The 18,680-nt window shown below is 49.0% G+C and overlaps 3 protein-coding genes across 14 annotated transcripts; all 3 read right to left on the minus strand.

The window, feature by feature from the left end:
- Positions 1-1,246: 1,246 nt before the first annotated feature.
- Positions 1,247-8,878, minus strand: anp32e (acidic (leucine-rich) nuclear phosphoprotein 32 family, member E). 8 transcript variants are annotated; one of them, XM_069168859.1, is made up of 7 exons: positions 8,465-8,878; positions 6,224-6,373; positions 5,543-5,665; positions 5,298-5,460; positions 5,131-5,222; positions 4,627-4,657; positions 1,247-4,225 (listed from the first exon to the last, which is right to left on the minus strand). In XM_069168859.1, exons 1-7 carry the CDS (start codon positions 8,516-8,518, stop codon positions 4,140-4,142), a joined length of 699 nt encoding a protein of 232 aa, XP_069024960.1. In that variant the 5' UTR covers positions 8,519-8,878; the 3' UTR covers positions 1,247-4,139. The 8 variants fall into 8 exon arrangements, with proteins under 8 accessions (XP_069024960.1, XP_069024958.1, XP_069024955.1 ...); XM_069168857.1 differs by having other exon boundaries at positions 5,095-5,222; XM_069168854.1 differs by having other exon boundaries at positions 5,068-5,222.
- An 88-nt stretch (positions 8,879-8,966) lies between these two features.
- Positions 8,967-15,386, minus strand: gabpb2a (GA binding protein transcription factor subunit beta 2a). Of its 5 annotated transcripts, none has more exons than XM_069168844.1 (9): positions 15,075-15,386; positions 14,433-14,551; positions 12,982-13,089; positions 12,549-12,716; positions 12,274-12,468; positions 12,031-12,181; positions 11,597-11,773; positions 11,385-11,503; positions 8,967-11,294 (listed from the first exon to the last, which is right to left on the minus strand). In XM_069168844.1, the coding sequence occupies exons 3-9, from the start codon at positions 13,087-13,089 to the stop codon at positions 10,956-10,958; spliced, it is 1,257 nt and encodes a 418-aa protein (XP_069024945.1). In that variant the 5' UTR covers positions 14,433-14,551; positions 15,075-15,386; the 3' UTR covers positions 8,967-10,955. The 5 variants fall into 5 exon arrangements, with proteins under 5 accessions (XP_069024945.1, XP_069024946.1, XP_069024948.1 ...); XM_069168845.1 differs by having other exon boundaries at positions 13,922-14,551; XM_069168847.1 differs by lacking the exon at positions 14,433-14,551 and having other exon boundaries at positions 15,209-15,386.
- Positions 15,387-15,925: 539 nt separating this feature from the next.
- mllt11 (MLLT11 transcription factor 7 cofactor) lies at positions 15,926-18,187 on the minus strand. The gene is made up of 3 exons (XM_069168872.1): positions 18,063-18,187; positions 17,107-17,276; positions 15,926-17,009 (listed from the first exon to the last, which is right to left on the minus strand). The coding sequence occupies exons 2-3, from the start codon at positions 17,269-17,271 to the stop codon at positions 16,917-16,919; spliced, it is 258 nt and encodes an 85-aa protein (XP_069024973.1). The 5' UTR covers positions 17,272-17,276; positions 18,063-18,187; the 3' UTR covers positions 15,926-16,916.
- Positions 18,188-18,680: the final 493 nt, after the last annotated feature.

Below are 18,680 nucleotides of genomic sequence, written 5' to 3' on the forward strand. Positions count from 1 at the left end.
TTGAAGCGAACTAACATAAATTGAAGTGAACTGACGCAAACTGGTGAACTGACGCAAACTGAAGTGAACTGACGCAAACTGAAGTGAACTGACGTAAACTGAAGTGAACTGATGCAAACTGAAGTGAACTGACGTAAACTGAAGTGAACTGATGCAAACTGAAGTGAACTGACGTAAACTGAAGTGAACTGACGTAAACTGAAGTGAACTGAAGTAAATTGAAGCGAACTAACATAAATTGAAGTGAACTGACGCAAACTGGTGAACTGACGCAAACTGAAGTGAACTGAAGTAAACTGAAGTGAACTGACGTAAACTGAAGTGAACTGATGCAAACTGAAGTGAACTGACGCAAACTGAAGTGAACTGACGTAAACTGAAGTGAACTGACGCAAACTGAAGTGAACTGACGTAAACTGAAGTGAACTGATGCAAACTGAAGTGAACTGACGCAAACTGAAGTGAACTGATGCAAACTGAAGTGAACTGACGCAAACTGAAGTGAACTGACGCAAACTGAAGTGAACTGACGTAAACTGAAGTGAACTGATGCAAACTGAAGTGAACTGACGTAAACTGAAGTGAACTGACGTAAACTGAAGTGAACTGAAGTAAATTGAAGCGAACTAACATAAATTGAAGTGAACTGACGCAAACTGGTGAACTGACGCAAACTGAAGTGAACTGACGCAAACTGAAGTGAACTGACGTAAACTGAAGTGAACTGATGCAAACTGAAGTGAACTGACGTAAACTGAAGTGAACTGATGCAAACTGAAGTGAACTGACGTAAACTGAAGTGAACTGACGTAAACTGAAGTGAACTGAAGTAAATTGAAGCGAACTAACATAAATTGAAGTGAACTGACGCAAACTGGTGAACTGACGCAAACTGAAGTGAACTAACGCAAACTGAAGTGAACTGACGTAAATTGAAGCGAACTGATGTAAACTGAAGTGAACTGACGCAAACTGAAGTGAACTGACGCAAACTGAAGGGAACTGACGTAAACTGAAGTGAACTGAAGTAAATTGAAGCGAACTGACATAAATTGAAGCGAACTGAAGTAAATTGAAGCGAACTGACGTAAACTGAAGTGAACTGACGCAAACTGAAGTGAACTGACGTAAACTGAAGTGAACTGAAGTAAATTGAAGCGAACTAACATAAATTGAAGTGAACTAACGTAAACTGAAGTGAACTAACGTAAAAAGAAGTGAAGGGAATTGACACATGAAACCATCGTGGAACTTTTCTGTTTTTTATTCCAAACCCCTCAACATGTTTTCGTTACACCACAAAAAGTCGAACACATTTTTCCCCACATACGGGACGACGGAGGGAAAGTAACGGCTAACGAAGGAGCCGGGGTCAAAGGTCAAAAACAGGTCGATTATCACCTCGCTGCAGCAAACAAAACAAACATGTTTAAAAAATGAAAACCTGAAACTGTGCTGAGATTCTATTTACAGTATTGCCTTAAAACACCAGAGAACACTGATCTCTGCAGGTTGACGGACATGACCTTTGACCTCTACACTCTGAACAACAACACACCAGTTCAACAACACCTCTGTGTCCGTTTTGTTGTTTTTTATGGATTTTGTTTCGGTACGATGCCTCACCGGCTTCCCACCCACATCCATCATTATCCTCTGGAATATTTTTAAGTGTTTTTGAGCCTCTTTGTTTTTTAAAAATGTATTTACAAACGTCAATTAAAATGATTTCGATCAATTTCTGTATTGAACACCGAGACAGAGCAGAAACATCAGAAATGTTTTTAAAGTGTTTTGTCCGACGTTGAGAAACATCGTTTTTATTTTCACTTTGTTAAATACAAAAAAAAAAGAGTCAAAAACATTTTTGTCAATTAATAAAATATTTTCTTGTTTTTCTGCTGATGAATAATTTCAGCTCTACATCGGAGTGAGCAGAAGTTAACGACGGATTCAAACCGGTGAGTTAAGACAAACCGGCTAATGTGGGATTCAGAGGGTTCCCCAACCTGAGGGTCGGGACCCCACGTGCGGTCGGCTGATTTCCAAATGACGGCCACGACACGTTTTTAAAAAGTTGAACTGCTTGTAGAAAAAATAAAAACACGTGAAACTGACGACAAAATTGCCTCAGAGCTGTTGTTGTCCGGTTGTCATGGGAACCGTGGAGGTACATTGTTTTTTCTCGACTCTGGAGCTTTTTTTCTTCTGCGTACGAATGAAGTTCAGAATATTTCCGACCTGAAGTTCGTTTGCTGTTGAACATGTGAACCAGAAACTTCTTTACCAGAAGTAAAGATCGTAAAAGTTCGGACCCGGAGACGCTAGCCGTCGCTACCGTCGGAGAGTTTTTGCATCCTGAAATATTTTCTGATGAAAACGATCGCAGGTGTTTTTAAAATGAGGTGTTGTTTCCACGAGCGCTAACGTGACGAAAGAGAAACGTTTACAGCAGTTAGTTCGAAGTCGGAGCCGTGAAGAGATCTGCTGCTTCATCGGGAAAGAAACGGACGCGTCAGGAACCGAACCGACGTTGTTCCTGACGCGTCCGTTTTGGTCGTTTTTTAATCGCAGCAGGACGACGTAGAAAATAAAACGTCGCTGCTCGCGCGGCTGAAGAATCCGACGCAGAGCAGCGACACCTGAATCAGACGTAACGGGTGTGTCCTGTTTCAGACTCCGCCTCCTTCAAACGGCTCAATAAGACAAAAAACGCAGCTCTGTCTGAACGATGAAGACTCTAGTCTCCGTATCCCAGAATGCACTGCGCACCCTGGAGCGGTGTGTTCAGCACTGAGGTATAAATAAAGTTTGACCTCTGAACTCTTTAGATGCCGACAGGACGATGTGACGGGAGCACCTGAACGCACTGCAGGTTTCGGCCCGATTGAAGGTAAACCGTGTCCAGTGGATTCGGGTCAAAGGTCGGGTCTTCCTGTAGGAGGCGGAGCCTGAAGTGTGACACGGCGGCGGTTTGAACATCACGAGGGGACGAGCTGCTCAGTTCAACATCAAACTAAAAACACGGAGAGCTGCTGTTCAGTAACAACCAAAACAAAGTTCAAACACAACTAATCACTGCCCCCCCCCCCCCCCACCCGGTAACCCCTACAGCAAATCAAACACACACTGGGAATATCATCAGAGGACCCATGAGGACCTGAGCAGGTCTGCATATTTCTAACTCAAACTGTGACTTCCCTGACTGGTCCTGAAGGGGGCGCTGCGCCCCCCCCCCCCAGGCTGATATGGCTGCAGGACGGAGCGTCTTCACATCGGCTCACTTTAAAGGGGGACTCTGAGAACGATGTCACTTCCTGTTCCTGCACAATCCAATGACGATGCTGCTGCTGCTTCTTCTTCTTCAGGGTGGACGGACGGACGGACGGACGGAGGACGGCTGAGTGTTGGACAGACTTTGGATGGCGGCTGCAGCTCGCAGGAAGCAGACGAGTGAAACCAGTGCAGACGAGGAGACGGAGGAACACACCTGTTCAGGTAAATCTGACGAGACGGAGACGAGCTGAGGGAAACGTGTTGATTGACAGCGGTGTCGGAGGTCTTAATAAACAAACTGACTTTGTTTTGAACTTCGACACGTCTTCACCTGGATGACCTTTGACCACTGCGTGTAGTTTGTTGTTGTTGTGTTCCATCATGTTTGTTTCTCAGTAATAAATAAATAAACACAGCAGCAGCTGACTGATGGATCGGTTTCCTCTTTCTGGTCTCTGATTGGCTGTCGGAACATCTCCGGTCTGCACTGGTCCCCAGCACGGAGCTCCGTCAGGAGGCCCTTTAGGCAGCTGGAGGAGGAGCTTCATACGAGCTGCAGCCGTGCAGACGGAGTCGAGGACAGAGATGAAGACAGAGTTGAGGACTCGGAAACAGGACAGAGAGAATGGACAGGACGGTCCTGAAGCAGGTCCAGAGGGTCTCGGGGTCGTCAGCTGCAGCCGGCAGGTGAAGTTCACATCAAACTTTCATCTAAAAATAAACAGTGACTCTAAACTGAAACTATCTGGAGGTCACAGCCCTGCCGTCGCCACGGTTACTGTCTGGCTGGCGGAGGTCGGGTCCGGAGGTGAGACGGACGGAGACGGGACGAGACGACACACAGACGACGGTCGGCCGGAGGACTAGTCGTCTTCGTCGTCGTCGTCGTCCTCGCCTTCGTCATCCACGTCCCTCTTCCTCTTCTGTCCCTGAGCAGCGCCCGCTTCCTCTGCGGAGACAAATGATTTGATTTGATTTGTGATTTTATACACGTTATTAATCCCCGAGGGGAAATGTCTTCGCTACAGCAGGGGGGCTCTCAGGGGGGGCTCTCAGGGGGGAGCTGCTGCAGCAGGCTGCCACTAGCGCGGCGCCAGGTAACCTGACCTGAGGTGCATGTTTTTGGATGATGGGAGGAAGCCGGAGAACCCGGAGAGAACCCACGCAAGCACAGGGAGAACATGCAAACTCACCACAGAAAGGCCCAGGACCGGATTCGAACCCAGAACCTTTTTGCTGTGAGGCGACAATGCTAACCACTGCACCACCGTGCCGCCCCCAAATGGACCAATCAACACGCAGCACACAGCCTGTCTGACTGACAGCTGACATGTGACAACAACAGCTCACCTTCCTCCTCCTCTGCATAGTCTTCCTCGTCCTGAGATGAAACACAAAGACAAGAAGAGCAGTTTAAACCCTTTCAAAATAAAAGACTACGTCACAGAGACCGATGATACACAGACATGTCACAAACAGGAAGTGACTCTTTGTTTACAGTCAAAAACAAAAACATTGAAACTACAGGAAATTAAAGAAGGTCTCAATAAAGGTCCCACCTGAGGCGACTCCATCAGACCAGCCAGAGAACTTGAGTCTTGTTGTGTAACCATGGAAACCAGTGATCATTAAATAGAATTTCAAAATACGATTTTAGTGTTGTTTGATGTTTGTGACGTCGTTCATTTATCTAAACAAGTGCATTGTGGGAGGAGTTTCTCCGTGGTCTGTGACTCTGTTCTCTGACTGGCTGAGCACAGGTGCATGATGGGAAGGAGGCTGTGGATCTACCTGCAGGCCGATGCCTGAGTTGCCCACCTGTTCGCCTCGGTTCACCTGAAAGCTCAGCCCCACCTCTCCTCCCTCCGAGCCGTCCTCATCCTCCTCTTCGTCGTCGTCCTCGTCGTAGTCTCCGGCCGGCCCCACCCCGTCCTCGCCGTCCTCGTCTGTGAACACAGAGACCACGTCAGAGACGCGGACGTCGCCACGGAGACGGAGGACAGCTCAGCCCGGCGTACCACCTTCGTCGTCAGCCTCCGAGTCGGGGGCCTCGTTGTCCTCCTGGTCGAAGCCGTCCAGGTAGGTGACCTGAGGCAGCAGCTCGAACACGCTCTCCCGGTAGTCCTCCAGAGACGTGATCTCACAGTTGAACAGGTCCAGACTCTGCAGGCTCTTCAGGTTTTGCTGCAGCAGGAAACAGCGTGTTAGCGTGTTAGCATGTTAGCTTGTCGGCAGCAGTGAGTCGACGTGACGGCGAGTGTCTGACCAGCGCCTCCACGCTGCTCAGCTCCTTGATCTTGTTCCCGCTCAGGTTGAGGTAGGTCAGGTTTGGACACTTCAGAGACAGAGCGTCCAGAGAGCCGGATAGGTTGTTGTCGCTCAGCTCCAACTGAGGAAACAGAGAAACAACCGTCAGGAGACCAGTAATGGATGCTGGAGACCTTCGCTGCTTTAAAAACACACTATTCTGGAGTGGAAATCACTGCATGGGCTCAGGAACACTTGTGAAAACCATCGTCTGTGAACACAGTTCATCGCTGCGTCCACAAATGATGTTAAAACTCTCCAAAGAAGAAACCAGATAGAAACATGATCCAGAAACACCGCCGCCTTCTCTGGACCGAGATCATTGAAGATGGACTGAGGTGAAGTGGACAACTGTCCTGAGGTCTGATGGATCACAATCTGAGATTCTGTTTGGAAATCATGGACGCTGCATCCTCCAGGTTAAAGAGGAGAGGGACCATCCAGCTGGTTATCAGCTCAGTTCAAGCTGAAATCCTCTATCAGGCAAAAATGGGACCACATTTCACTTTCAAAACTCCAGAAACGGGTCAGTTCCCAAACATTTACAGAGTGTTGTTAAAAGAAGAGGTGGAAAACATGAACCTGTCCCAACTTCTTAGAGACGTGTTGCTCAGCACACCTGGCAGGTGAGGCTGCTTACCTTACGTAGTTTGGCCAGTGAGGGCAGCTTCGCCAGCGAACTCAGACCCACGTTGACCATACTGAGGAACTCCAGCTCCGTGAACTCCTCCGTCAGTCCTTCCACCTCCCCGTCCGCAGAGCGACTGTTGTCCACCACCAGCTCTGCTATCTGATGGGGAGAAGAGAGGCATGATGGGAAAAAGAAGCGTTTGCTTTTGTCTGACTCATCGAGCCGACCAATCAGCTTTAGACGGAGATTAGAACCGTGCACCTCATTAACATCGAGACCCAGAAATGATTAAATTAAGAGCTGATGGTGATGATGATGGTGGTGATGATGATGGTGGTGATGGTGGTGGTGATGATGATGATGATGGTGATGATGATGATGGTGGTGATGATGGTGATGATGATGGTGGTGTTGGTGATGATGATGGTGGTGATGATGATGGTGTTGATGGTAGTAGTGGTGTTGATGTTGATGGTGGTGGTGTTGATGGTGGTGGTGGTGTTGATGGTGGTGGTGTTGATGGTGGTGGTGGTGTTGATGTTGATGGTGGTGGTGGTGTTGATGGTGGTGGTGTTGATGGTGGTGGTGGTGTTGATGTTGATGGTGTTGATGTTGATGGTGGTGGTGATGGTGGTGGTGGTGGTGTTGATGGTGGTAGTGGTGTTGATGTTGATGGTGGTGGTGGTGTTGATGTTGATGGTGGTGGTGGTGTTGATGGTGGTGGTGTTGATGGTGGTGGTGGTGTTGATGTTGATGGTGTTGATGTTGATGGTGGTGGTGATGGTGGTGGTGGTGATGGTGGTGGTGGTGGTGTTGATGGTGGTAGTGGTGTTGATGTTGATGGTGGTGGTGGTGTTGATGGTGGTGGTGTTGATGTTGATGGTGGTGGTGATGGTGGTGGTGGTGGTGGTGTTGATGGTGTTGGGAGACCCCGGCTGTTGGAGGACTTTGTTCTGACTGGTTGCTGCTTTTATTTCCCAGAGTTCCTTTGGGCTCTACTGCTTATATAACTGAAGGTTTAACCCACAATAATCTGCCCATGCCGGGAGGGGGGAGGAGGAGGAGGAGGAGGAGGAGGAGGGGCGGAGGTCCTCCACATTCACCCCTCCCCCCCTCCCCCATTCATAAAACATGACTGTTATTTAACTGGAGCTACTCGCTTATATAACACACACGGAGTCCTGCTGTATAAAAATGGACGACACCACCTGAACACCGACTGAACCGGCCCGTTACTCCGGTACTCGGCCTCAGTAACGGAGTTACCGGTGAAAAAAATCGAACAGACCAGAACTCTAATCCGTTTTATCTACTTTACCGCCTCGTAGTAACGCCATTTTGTTCCGTTAAGGCGCCGTTATACCGACACCAAGCCCTAGTTACTACGGTAATCACGTTACTACGGTAATCACGTTACAGTAACGGGCCGCAGTGTAACACGAGTTTAACGGTCGTTTCTGACGTTCAAGAATCGGAATATTCGCCGTTATCGGTACAATTTACCGTCGACACGATGACTAATCCGCTTACTGGGACGGTAAATCGGTAACGCGTTACTCCGTAACGACTGACCGACCTCAGTGCGTCACCGGGCAGATCGAACCGAACCCCCACAAATCCGTTAAAACACGATAATTGTGATGTAAAATGAGCGGGAACTCAGTGTACCGAGGCGCAGCCGGTAACGTGTCCGGTCCCAGACGGTTCCGTCGAAGTTTGAGTTGCCGGACACTTAAAATGTCCGCGGACACGACGAGGCTCCAACCGACCGCCGGTCGTTGTTGTTGTTGACGCACAAAGTCAGAAAACGGCCCGGTACCACTGACCCGAACCGGACACCTGTCGGTTTATTCGGCTGTAACACGTCGTCCTGTCCGGTAAACCGAGCCGGATGACGGTCACTCAGCGGTCGGTCAGCGTGTCCTGGACGTCCAGTGGGATCAGGACCGTTAACCGGCGGCTGCGTTTAAAGGAATATTGCGGAACCGGAGAGAGACTGGCTTTCACCGGGGAACCGGAGGAGGCGGGGGAGACGGACCGAGCTGCGAGATGCTTCACATCCAGCCGGGATCACCGGGGCGGCCGGTTCGACAGTCACCGGATCGATAGGTTGGGTTCAGCAGCAGAATACCGGAGCACGATGGTGAGCAGCTCGGTGTGAGGACCGGAGCGGGGCAGCGGTCCGGCTCCGGTCCTGCATCACCTCCCGGGACTGTTTACCGACATGTTATTAAAGTGTTAGCCGCTTACCTCCGCCGGGCTCCGGTTCCGCAGCTCCAGGGTGATCCTCTTCTTCATGTCCATGATGAGGTGTCCGTTGTGGCGGGTCAGAAGCGGCGGTAAACGGTCGACAAAGTCCCGGGAATCCGAGCGGTGGCTGCCCTCCTCGACTGGCCGCTGCTCGCCTACTGATCCTCCATGATACCTCGCGCCCTGCCCCCTCCGCTGCGGCCCCGCCCCTTGCCGCACGGGGTTGGCCGAATAGGTATCCTCCTCAGCTGATTGGACGGTGGACACGTCAATCAGGGCTGATCGCGTATTAATCCTCGAGCTGGACGGTTTTGTTCCAAAAGCCAAGGGCGGCCCGCAAAGCCTGATGGGAGTAGTTGTAGAATCTATCAACGAAAACAACAACTCTACTTCTGAGAATCATTTGTGTCCGAAGGAGTTTTAACTTGAATTGAATTGAACAGAATAAATGAAATGAAATCAAAAAGTACCTTTTTGGAAAAAGACACTAATTAAATGTAACTCACTAAATAATATTTAATATGTAGTAATCTGAAGTAAATACAAACGTTCTGCAGAAAAACGTTGTTCTCGACTGAAAACAAAAGTAAACACGAAGACCTCCTGAACTCTTCGTTTGTTTTCCAGGTCGAGATGAAATGTGAACTTTTTAATTCATCCTCGAGTTCAAAAGAAACGTAAACGAGTTTCCCTCTGAACCAAACACCTGTTCTTACTCATTTATTTTATTCATCCTTAAATATCTCAACACTTGTAAACGATGCCTTCAATGTCACAATTAAAAGTCTGTTGAAAACGAGTCCATAAGCTAATTTTTTTTTTTCTTGAATCCGTTTCTAACTGAATGAGAACGTGTGGAAGAGCTCCAGATGGACAGTGAACGTCTCATGAATAAATGATGTCAGGTGTGGTCAGTGAACGCCTCGCACAGCTGTCACTCTGAACGCACCAAAAACACAACTAAGAGGTTGTTATTCGAAAAAAAAAAACAAGTGTTTATATTTCAGATCAACAATGCAGGCAGCCATCATCATCATCATCATCATCATCATCACCACCATGTCGAGTTGAAGCATTCAGGTACAGTTAAAAAAATACACCTTTATATGTACATAGAAAAGAGTCGAGCTTATAAAAATAACTATCAGAAGTGAAGCAGGCGGTTTAAAGGGCTGACAGGAAGTATCCAGAGGAACCTGAAAGAACCTGGAGGAACCATTAGGAGCCTAGAGGAACCTGGAGGAAGGTGGTGAAACCTCAAGGAACCTTTTGGAACTTAAAGGAACCTGTAAGAACTTTATGGAACTTAAAAGGAACCTGCAGGAAGCTGGAGGAACCTGAAAAAAACCAGTAGGAACCTAATGGAACCTGGAGGAATTTGAAGGAACCTAATAGAACCTGGAGGAACCGGTCAGGCATTTTTTCAGATTTTACACACAGCAGACTGACAAGCTGAGAAACTTCGAGAAACTTTTGCGGCCGACGTCAGTTTAAACTTAAAGTTCCTGCAGTGACGCTCCGTCTGATCAGCTGACTACACACCCTCTAAATACTTCCTGACTCGCTCAGGTGGGTTGAATCAACCAATAGGAGAACAGCGTGGTCTTTACTGTACGACATCGTCACGTCATGTGACCGCTCTACACTTCGCTCTGACAGGGACGTCTGGACTGTAACAGGAAGTGACCGAACTGAAGATGCGTCCTGACATCTCAGATGTCCGATCGTCCTCGAACTCACCGCATTTTTTAAAAACAAGTGAATGGTTTGTTGTAGATCGGATCAGCAGGAGGAACACGGCGGCCTGCAGGGGGCGCCGACGGGTCGTCAGAGAACCGATAACCTGCCGGATCGTTAAGACATCTGAACACGTTATCGATCGTCAACATGATGTAAACACAAAAACAAAACTAATAAAGAAACAACGTCCAATCAGACGGCTCCTCGCCGAGCGGTGTCTGATTACGGTCCCAAACTCACAGACCAGCTGAGCATCACGGAAACTCGACGGTTTGGGTGGAGATGACGGGGATCCACGATGGTGTCTAAAAACAAAGAGGGCGCCGGTTTAAAAGAACTGGAACGGACTGTCCTCACCGATGTTGTCTCCATGAACTCTCACCACGAGTCCAACGGGGACGCCAAATGTTCCGTTAACAACATCCCTCGTCTGATCGTCCTTCCCCGCCGCAGCGGCCATTTTGTTTCCCGCTAACAGAGTTCGAGATAAAGAGACAAGCTTGTACACATCTTCTTCTTCATTGGTGTTGCACGGTTCAGGGACCAGAAGGGGGCGGGGCTGAAGTCCTCCTCTGACCATCTTGTTTCTCCTCCTTTCTTCGCTCACGTTCACATCAGATCTTTGTGGGGATTCAAAAGGGTGCACACTTCCTGTCACGACTCCGCCCCCTCTCCATTAAAATGGGATGGACCACTTCCTGTTTTGATGTGTCTTTCCACCTGTGTGCCCCGCCCCCTCCCCCTCCTCCTGTTAGGAGCTCACTTCCGTCGTCTCCCCCCCCGTCTCCACCAGCGTCACCTGACCCTCCTCCCCTTCCATGATGATGCCTCCCTCTTGCAGCACCACCATCTCCCCCTCCTCCTCCACCACGCCGGCGGCCCCCTCCTCCTCGTCCTCCTCCCCCCCCACCACCTCCTCGGGGCTGGCGGCGTTGGCGGCAGCGCTGACGGCGGCGGCGGCGCTGTTGGCCTGACTCATCGCCTCCAGCTTCACGCGGTACTCCTCCGCCTCCTGCTCCTTCCGCAGCAGCTGCTGCCGGTACTCCTGCGCCTTCCTATTGGCCTCCTGCAGCTGCCTCTGGAGCAGCTCCTGGAGGAGAGGAGGGGGCCGGGGTTATAGAGTAGAGTACAAATAAATTATAATATCTATAATCGTTTTTGTCGTGTTCTCGTCACTCACCGTCTCTCCTGCGTCGCTGTGGTTATTCGTCACCTCCAGCTTCCTCTTCCTTGAGGGCGGAGCCTGAGGCTCCTCTGTTACCACCTCCTCTGTGACCGTGTTGGCCGGCACCGCCAGCACTATAAATAAATAAACAAACAAACAAACAAACAACCAGTCAGTGAGCCTCCGAGCAGCTGAGCACTGAGGAAGGTCACAGAAGGGAGTCCTACTCTGCTGTCCGTGCTGCATGGTGACAAAGAACGGCTGCGTCATTCCTCCGGTGGTCTGCAAGTTGCCGTGTTGGTCCGTTACTATGGTGATGACCCTCTGACCCCCTTCGTTGACCACCGCTGCATGCTGGATGTTGGAGTCCAGAGCGCTGGCAGCCATCGCCTCCTCAGAGTCTCCTGCAGAATAACGACACACCAGACAGAGTTAGTGTGTGTGTGTGTGTGTGTGTTAACGTGTGTTAACGTGTGTGTGTTAACGTGTGTGTTAACGTGTGTGTGTTAACGTGTGTTAACGTGTGTGTGTTAACGTGTGTTAACGTGTGTGTGTTAACGTGTGTGTTAACGTGTGTGTGTTAACGTGTGTTAACGTGTGTTAACGTGTGTTAACGTGTGTGTGTTAATATGTGTTAACGTGTGTGTGTGTGTGTTCCCACCTGCGTTGGCCTTGTTGAGCAGCTCGGCCAGGTTGACCACGCCCCCCTGGATGGAGGGGATCCCCTGGATGATGAACTGCGCCTGGTTGGTGGAGCTGGTGTCCACATTCATACTCACCTGGTTCATGTTCACCTGGTTCTGCATGCCCTCCTACACACACACACACACACACACACACACACACACATTACAGACGTGTCCGCCGTGTCTCAGGTGTGTCCGGTGTCCCGGCAGCGTCTCACCTGCAGCAGCAGCATCAGCTCGGTGTTCTGGATGTCGACGGCGATGTCGAACGGCGTCTTGTCGAACTTGCTGAGCGCGTGCACGTCAGCGCCGTGCTTGATGAGGGTCTCGGCGACGCCGTGGTGGCCGTGCTGCGCCGCCCAGTGCAGCGCCGTCATCTTCAGCATGTCTTTGGCGTTGATGTCCGCTCCGCTCTGAAAGCAGCCGGTCAGACGGGAAGTCAGCCGACAAACGTTCTCCGCCAACACAGACAGGAAGTAGAAGCGCGTCTCACCCGGACCAGCAGCTCCACGATGACCGCGTGGCCCTCGGCGGCCGCCATGTGCAGCGGCGTCCGGTCCACCTTGGTGCGGGCGTCTCGGCTCACGCCAGCTCGCAGCAGGACGTCGGCGGTCGAGTAGTGACCGTGCTGAGCGGCCAGGTGGAGGGGGGACGTCCCCAGCTGCAGCACACAGGTGAGACAGGTGAGACAGACTGTGATGATTTGTAAATCGCAAACTTGCATTTAATTGAAGGTCCCGTGTATTGATAAGAGCTGAATGATCAATAACTGGAGTCAGATTATCAATTAAAAGTCATTGGAAGCCAAAACTAATCAGCTGCTCCTCTGATAGTCAATCAATCAACCACCAGGTGCAGCTGATTGATCCTGTGAAGTGAATATTTTTGCTCTGTCGATCATGATGGATCGATGGGCGGAGTCTCACCCAGTCGGTGGTGAACGGCGCTCCGTTGGCCATCAGGTTCCGGACCTCATCGTCTTGACCTTTACGTGCCGCCTCCAGCAGCCTCTTCCCCAGGTCCACCAGCGACATCTGATCACGGATCAATACAGCTGATCAGTACAGCTGATCAGTTACATTCCACCTGCTGATCATGGTAATGATCCACCATCAGGTTACATTTCATTCATCCAATCAATAAACATGTTTGTGTTGCACTGTCAGACCTTCAGAATAAATGTCCAGCCGTTAGACCTTCAGAATAAAAGTCCAGCTGGTGAACAAGTATCTTAAACTGTTTAAATCACATCAAGCAGAGAGGATTTCATTTTTTAGAAATGCATAAATCATTAATAATAAATTAAAAAGTTGATTCACGTGTTAAATCTGCTGATTTTCTTCTTGTGAAAATAAACAGAACATTTGTTTGGTTTTCAGACATTTTAAATGTTGATGCTGTTCGAATCACAATATTTAAATAAAAATCTTCTCTCTTTTAGTCGATTTAAATGAATTGATATGATTGATAACATTTTAATGTCACGGATTTAATTCAACGTTTAGTTCCGTTACGAGACTGAACGGAGATCGTTATCTTCCCTCACTTCACCGTTTATGGGTCTGCTAGCTGAAGCTAACGGCTACGTGTCCATTATCGGACATGCCCTCGCCGCCTCTGTCCGTCTGTCTGGGGGGACTCGGAGAAACATTAGTGGTTCCTTCATATTTCATTCGTGTTTATCGACAGAAATGCGCCAACATTTCGTGAATAAGACCCGGGCTGTGTGCTCAACTAGCGGGCCTCAGAAAAAAGTCCCAAAACCAACAAACTGTGTTCGATAACAGAATCAGTTTGTGGAACTATCGACATCCGTCAGATGAGCCGGTGGACCGGAGCTGTTCACCGGGAGTCACCGGGAGTTACCGGGAGAAGGTGGCCCAAACGGTGTCCTGTAATGACCGGTGGTGTTACACAGTAGCTGTGATTGCGAAACAGCAGAGAAGGACGAGGATGGTTCCAGTCCGCGGCCGAGGAGCCATTTTACGCGCCTTCACGGACAGACAGTCCGCCATGTGCCACGTCCCCCCGGCGTCCCCCTCTCCGGGGCTGTTTTCCGCCACCGTCGCCGCGCCTGCCCGTCCCCTCCGCCGCCAAAACACTTACAGTCCCACCGACAGGAAACCGTTTGATATTAAGTTGTTGGTTTTCCGGGGGAAGTCACACAGAAATTTCCTATTTTACACGCGGAGAAAAAACTACTTCCACATCCGGTTAACGAGTCTTTGTGGAGCGCGCGCCGTCGAGCCGCTCACCGGAGACTCGGCGGCGGGAATCCCGTCGAGCAACGTCGTTTCTGCTCTTTTATCCCGTGAAGGCGAAGAAAAAGGTGCGGTTCTTTCCCCACCAGCCAAGGGACGGCGGGGCGGCGACTTACCGTGTCCAGGTTTGAGAGGACCCAGCCGGGCTGCTCCCTCTGCTAATGTTAGCACGCTAGCTGCTAAACGGCACGAGCCCCTCCGAGTGCGGCGCCGCCTGCGCGTGTCCCGGTCCGCGCTGCGGGGAAAACGGGTCAGTAATGCCGCAGACTTTGATTCTAAATGTCCCCAAAACACGGACATGAGGCGCTGCTGCAGCCTGTCGGGCTCCTCCGGGCCTGTTTACGGCGGAAAGTTAGCGAGAGGCGGCCGCTGCCCGCCCGGATGTTATGAGTGGAGCCTTCAAAATAAGAGTTCGAGTAGTCGCTTCGCTAAACGTCAATCATTCCTGTCGTTTGAAGTGACGTCACATTTTATGAATATATATATATATATATATATATATATAAACTCAACACTATGACAAAAATACGTTTAAGGCTCCAGCTGACATGTTTCAGCTTCATTAAAAGGATGATTATAAATTATTATGTTTCACTGAAATATTAATAAATAGTTTGCGTTGTTTTTATAAATTATTAAAACCAGCTGGGCTTCTTTTGTCATGAATCACAGCAGGACGATCAACGAAGTAAACAATTAATTGTTGAAGCTCTCTGGACGAGTCGTGAAAAATTAAAACCGTCCGATTTGGAACTTACCGTGTTTCTTTTATGTTGAAAGTCCGTGACAGGAAGTGCGGTCTTCTTTGAGCCTACTATTTACCAGCTAGCTCTGTTAGCCGTTAGCATGTGCGCATGCAGACTGTTGCAGGTTAAATTTAAGCGAGTTTTACCTTCTTCTTCTCGGAGGCTCTCGCGACGTCTCGGCTCCTGACGTAGCTCGCGCTGTGACAGGTGTATCACCTGCCGGTGGCCGCGTTTAAGAACTCTTGTTGTTTTTGGGGTGTTTTATCTGGTACAAATATGGCGGCGCCGCGACACCGGAGGTGGAAGCCGGAGTGTGTTCACCTCGCTGTGGGCGGGCCGTGCTGGCAGCCGACGGAACCGACCTCAGGTCAGTTTGATCGGCGGACTGTTTGAACAGACGGACACGGCGTCAGGCCGGAAGCTAACCTCAGATCAGCGGGAAGAAGCGGCGCGTTCCCGCCTGATCGGAAGGTAAATATGGATCAATAAAACACTTTATTGTGTTTCTGACCACCTTTAATTAGTTTAATATTGTTTCCTTGTATTTCTGGTTTTGAACATCTTCATTCATAAATAACATAATAAAATAATAAAGTTCTATGGCACGTGATCACATCTTCATTCTGTAATAATGTTAAAAATCTCTCAGTTGTCTGTATTTGTCATCTTTTAAACAAAGTGTATTTCTATTCAAATAAAAGATATTTTTTAAACTATGTTTCAGCAGAAGTTTTTTTTTCCACTTTTCAGTGTCACTGAAACATTTTTCTGTCAAAACTGGAAGAAACTAAAAATGAGTCATTTCTTTAATCAGGAAATAAAAGTGTATTTAAATTCGTTGAAGAAGGAAAAACACGAGCAGGTCGGTTCATTCATTTTATTGTTGTTGGACTGAGCGGTCGATTCTGATTGGACGAGAGTCTGAGGCTCCTCCTCCTAACGCAGCAGCATCAATAAATACATAAATAAATAAACAAATAAAGGTGACTGTTAACAAAGCAGCTCTGAATTAAAGAACAAAAAGGCACGAATGAATTAAGAAACATAAATTAAGTTCACTCAGGAAATAACTAATTAAAGAAAATCAAATAGGAAGTTTGTCCACAGCTTCCTGTTTCCATCATCTTCTCTGACGCCCTTTCAGAATAAAACTCTGGAGAAACAGCCAGTTCAGAAGCTGCCTGAGAATCTGTCTGATTTTTTTAACGTTTCCTTCAGTGTTGCAGAGATCAGGGATGTTTGTGTGATTACCCATGATGCACTGCAGCGGTTCGAACACTTGATTCATTATCAGATCAACAACAGCTCCACAGAGAAACGGTGTTTCTATTATTTTGTAAAACAATTTAATCTGAACCAGGATCAGAATTTAATCTTGAATCAGGATCAAATTTAAATTTGTCTGATCTGGATCAGAGGGCAGAGGTCATGTGAGGGGCTGGTCTGGGTCAGAGGTCATGTGAGGGGCTGGTCTGGGTCAGAGGTCACGTGAGGGGCTGGTCTGGGTCAGAGGTCAGGTGAGGGGCTGGTCTGGGTCAGAGGTCAGGTGAGGGGCTGGTCTGGGTCAGAGGTCACGTGAGGGGCTGGTCTGGGTCAGAGGTCATGTGAGGGGCTGGTCTGGGTCAGAGGTCAGGTGAGGGGCTGGTCTGGGTCAGAGGTCAGGTGAGGGGCTGGTCTGGGTCAGAGGTCACGTGAGGGGCTGGTCTGGGTCAGAGGTCACGTGAGGGGCTGGTCTGGGTCAGAGGTCAGGTGAGGGGCTGGTCTGGGTCAGAGGTCAGGTGAGGGGCTGGTCTGGGTCAGAGGTCACGTGAGGGGCTGGTCTGGGTCAGAGGTCACGTGAGGGGCTGGTCTGGGTCAGAGCAGCAGGTTGAGGTCGGCCAGCAGAGCGTCCACATCAGCGAGAGGAGCTCTCCAGTAGTTGAAGGAGGAAAACTCCGTCAGCTCTCCCTGGAGGGGGGAGGGGGGGGGGGGGTTAAAATAAACAACAACAACCATGACGTAATGAACAAACATCATCTGACGTAAACAGGACAGGATGTCTCACCTTGTCGTCGTGACTCCACCTCTGGGTCGTCTTGTCTTTTGCTTTGCCGCTATTGGCCGGCTGACTGTCAATCAAACCCAGGTCCTCCAGCTCGGACACATCGAGGGCCACGATTGGCTGCCTCCAGAACAGGAAGGAGTCGTACTGGCTGCCGGATTTCTCCATCACGTCTGAAAACACACAAGGACCACACTGACCGAGAGAACTCTGGTTCTGGTTCTGTCTAGTTCTGGTTCTGTCTTGTTCCGTCTGGTTCTGGTTCTGTCTTGTTCTCGTTTTGTCTGGTTCTGATTCTGTCTGGTTCTGGTTCTGTCTGGTTCTGGTTCTGCTTCTGTCTGGTTCTGCTTCTGTCTGGTTCTGGTTCTGTCTGGTTCTGGTTTTGTCTCTGAGAGTTTGGTTCTGAGGTTCTGGCTTTGATTTTGGGGGTCTGGTCCTGCTGAGCCGGTTCTGTCTCTCATGGTTCTGATTCTGTCTGTGAAGGTCTGGTTCTGCAGGTCTGGGGTCAGAAACAGAAACTGGGTCACGTGTCTCGCAGACTGAAATAAACCTGCCACCAAACTGCATTCACATTTCTGCTGATTTTATTTCGGGCTGCTTTTATTCTGGGACGCGGCGCCAACGGATCAGGACCAAAACCGGGTCCCGATCCGGTGTCGGACGACGTCAAACTGCGTCACTAATATCCGTTGTTCTCTTATCGATCACCGGTTTGATGGATCAGCTAGTGTTTGAGGCGTTGGCCGGCGCAGAACAAACTGGCGACTCGTCCGGTAAAAACGTTTTAACGGATCGATTCAAAACATTTCGGTAAAAAAATGAAAACAAAACATTCAGATTTTATATTTTTAACGTGTTAATTCGCATCATGTCTGATTTTAACCGAGAAACAGACGTTTTAAATGAACAGACAGGCGCTTCATCTGTTTGCTTACCGGTTTGTTTATCTGTTTGTTTACCTGTTTGTTTCCGGTGTGGAAATAAAAGCCGACTTTGTGATTTCTCTTCTTTGTCCTGATGCTCTCCGTTGCCGGTGGATCAGCTGCTGCCTCCGCTGCTGCTGCAGGTTGAACGCGCCCTGCGGCTGCGTCAATATCACCTGAATGTACACGAGCGCTTCCTGTCACAGATTTCACAATAAAAGTAGGAGGCTCTTCCGTTTTTGTTTTGTGTCTTCAAATGCATTTATTCATTCCATCATTTATTGATTTATCAGTGATTGAGGAGGCCAACAGTAAAATAAATAGAGATATATTATTGTAATTGTTGCTGTTTGTGTTGTTTGTGTTGGGAGGACAGATGTTTCACTGCCACTTTAAAAAGGAATATTAATGTCAGTAAAAGCATCAAACATATTAATGACAATCATAAAATGTATTGATAACACGTTTCATACATGAGATGAGGCAGAGCTGCTCCATCGACGTGTATTTTAACCAAACAAATCTATACATTTACTTTGAAAGAAGTGCCAATTTCCGGTAAATTTGGGTCACACTGGAAACTTGATGATGACGCGCGCGCGCGCACACACACACACACACACACACACACACACACACACACACACACACACA

The sequence above is a fragment of the Embiotoca jacksoni genome, unplaced genomic scaffold, assembly GCF_022577435.1.
Source record: "Embiotoca jacksoni isolate LCO1_2020_lvr unplaced genomic scaffold, fEmbJac1.0.p SCAF_41, whole genome shotgun sequence".
Lineage (NCBI taxonomy): Eukaryota > Metazoa > Chordata > Actinopteri > Embiotocidae > Embiotoca > Embiotoca jacksoni.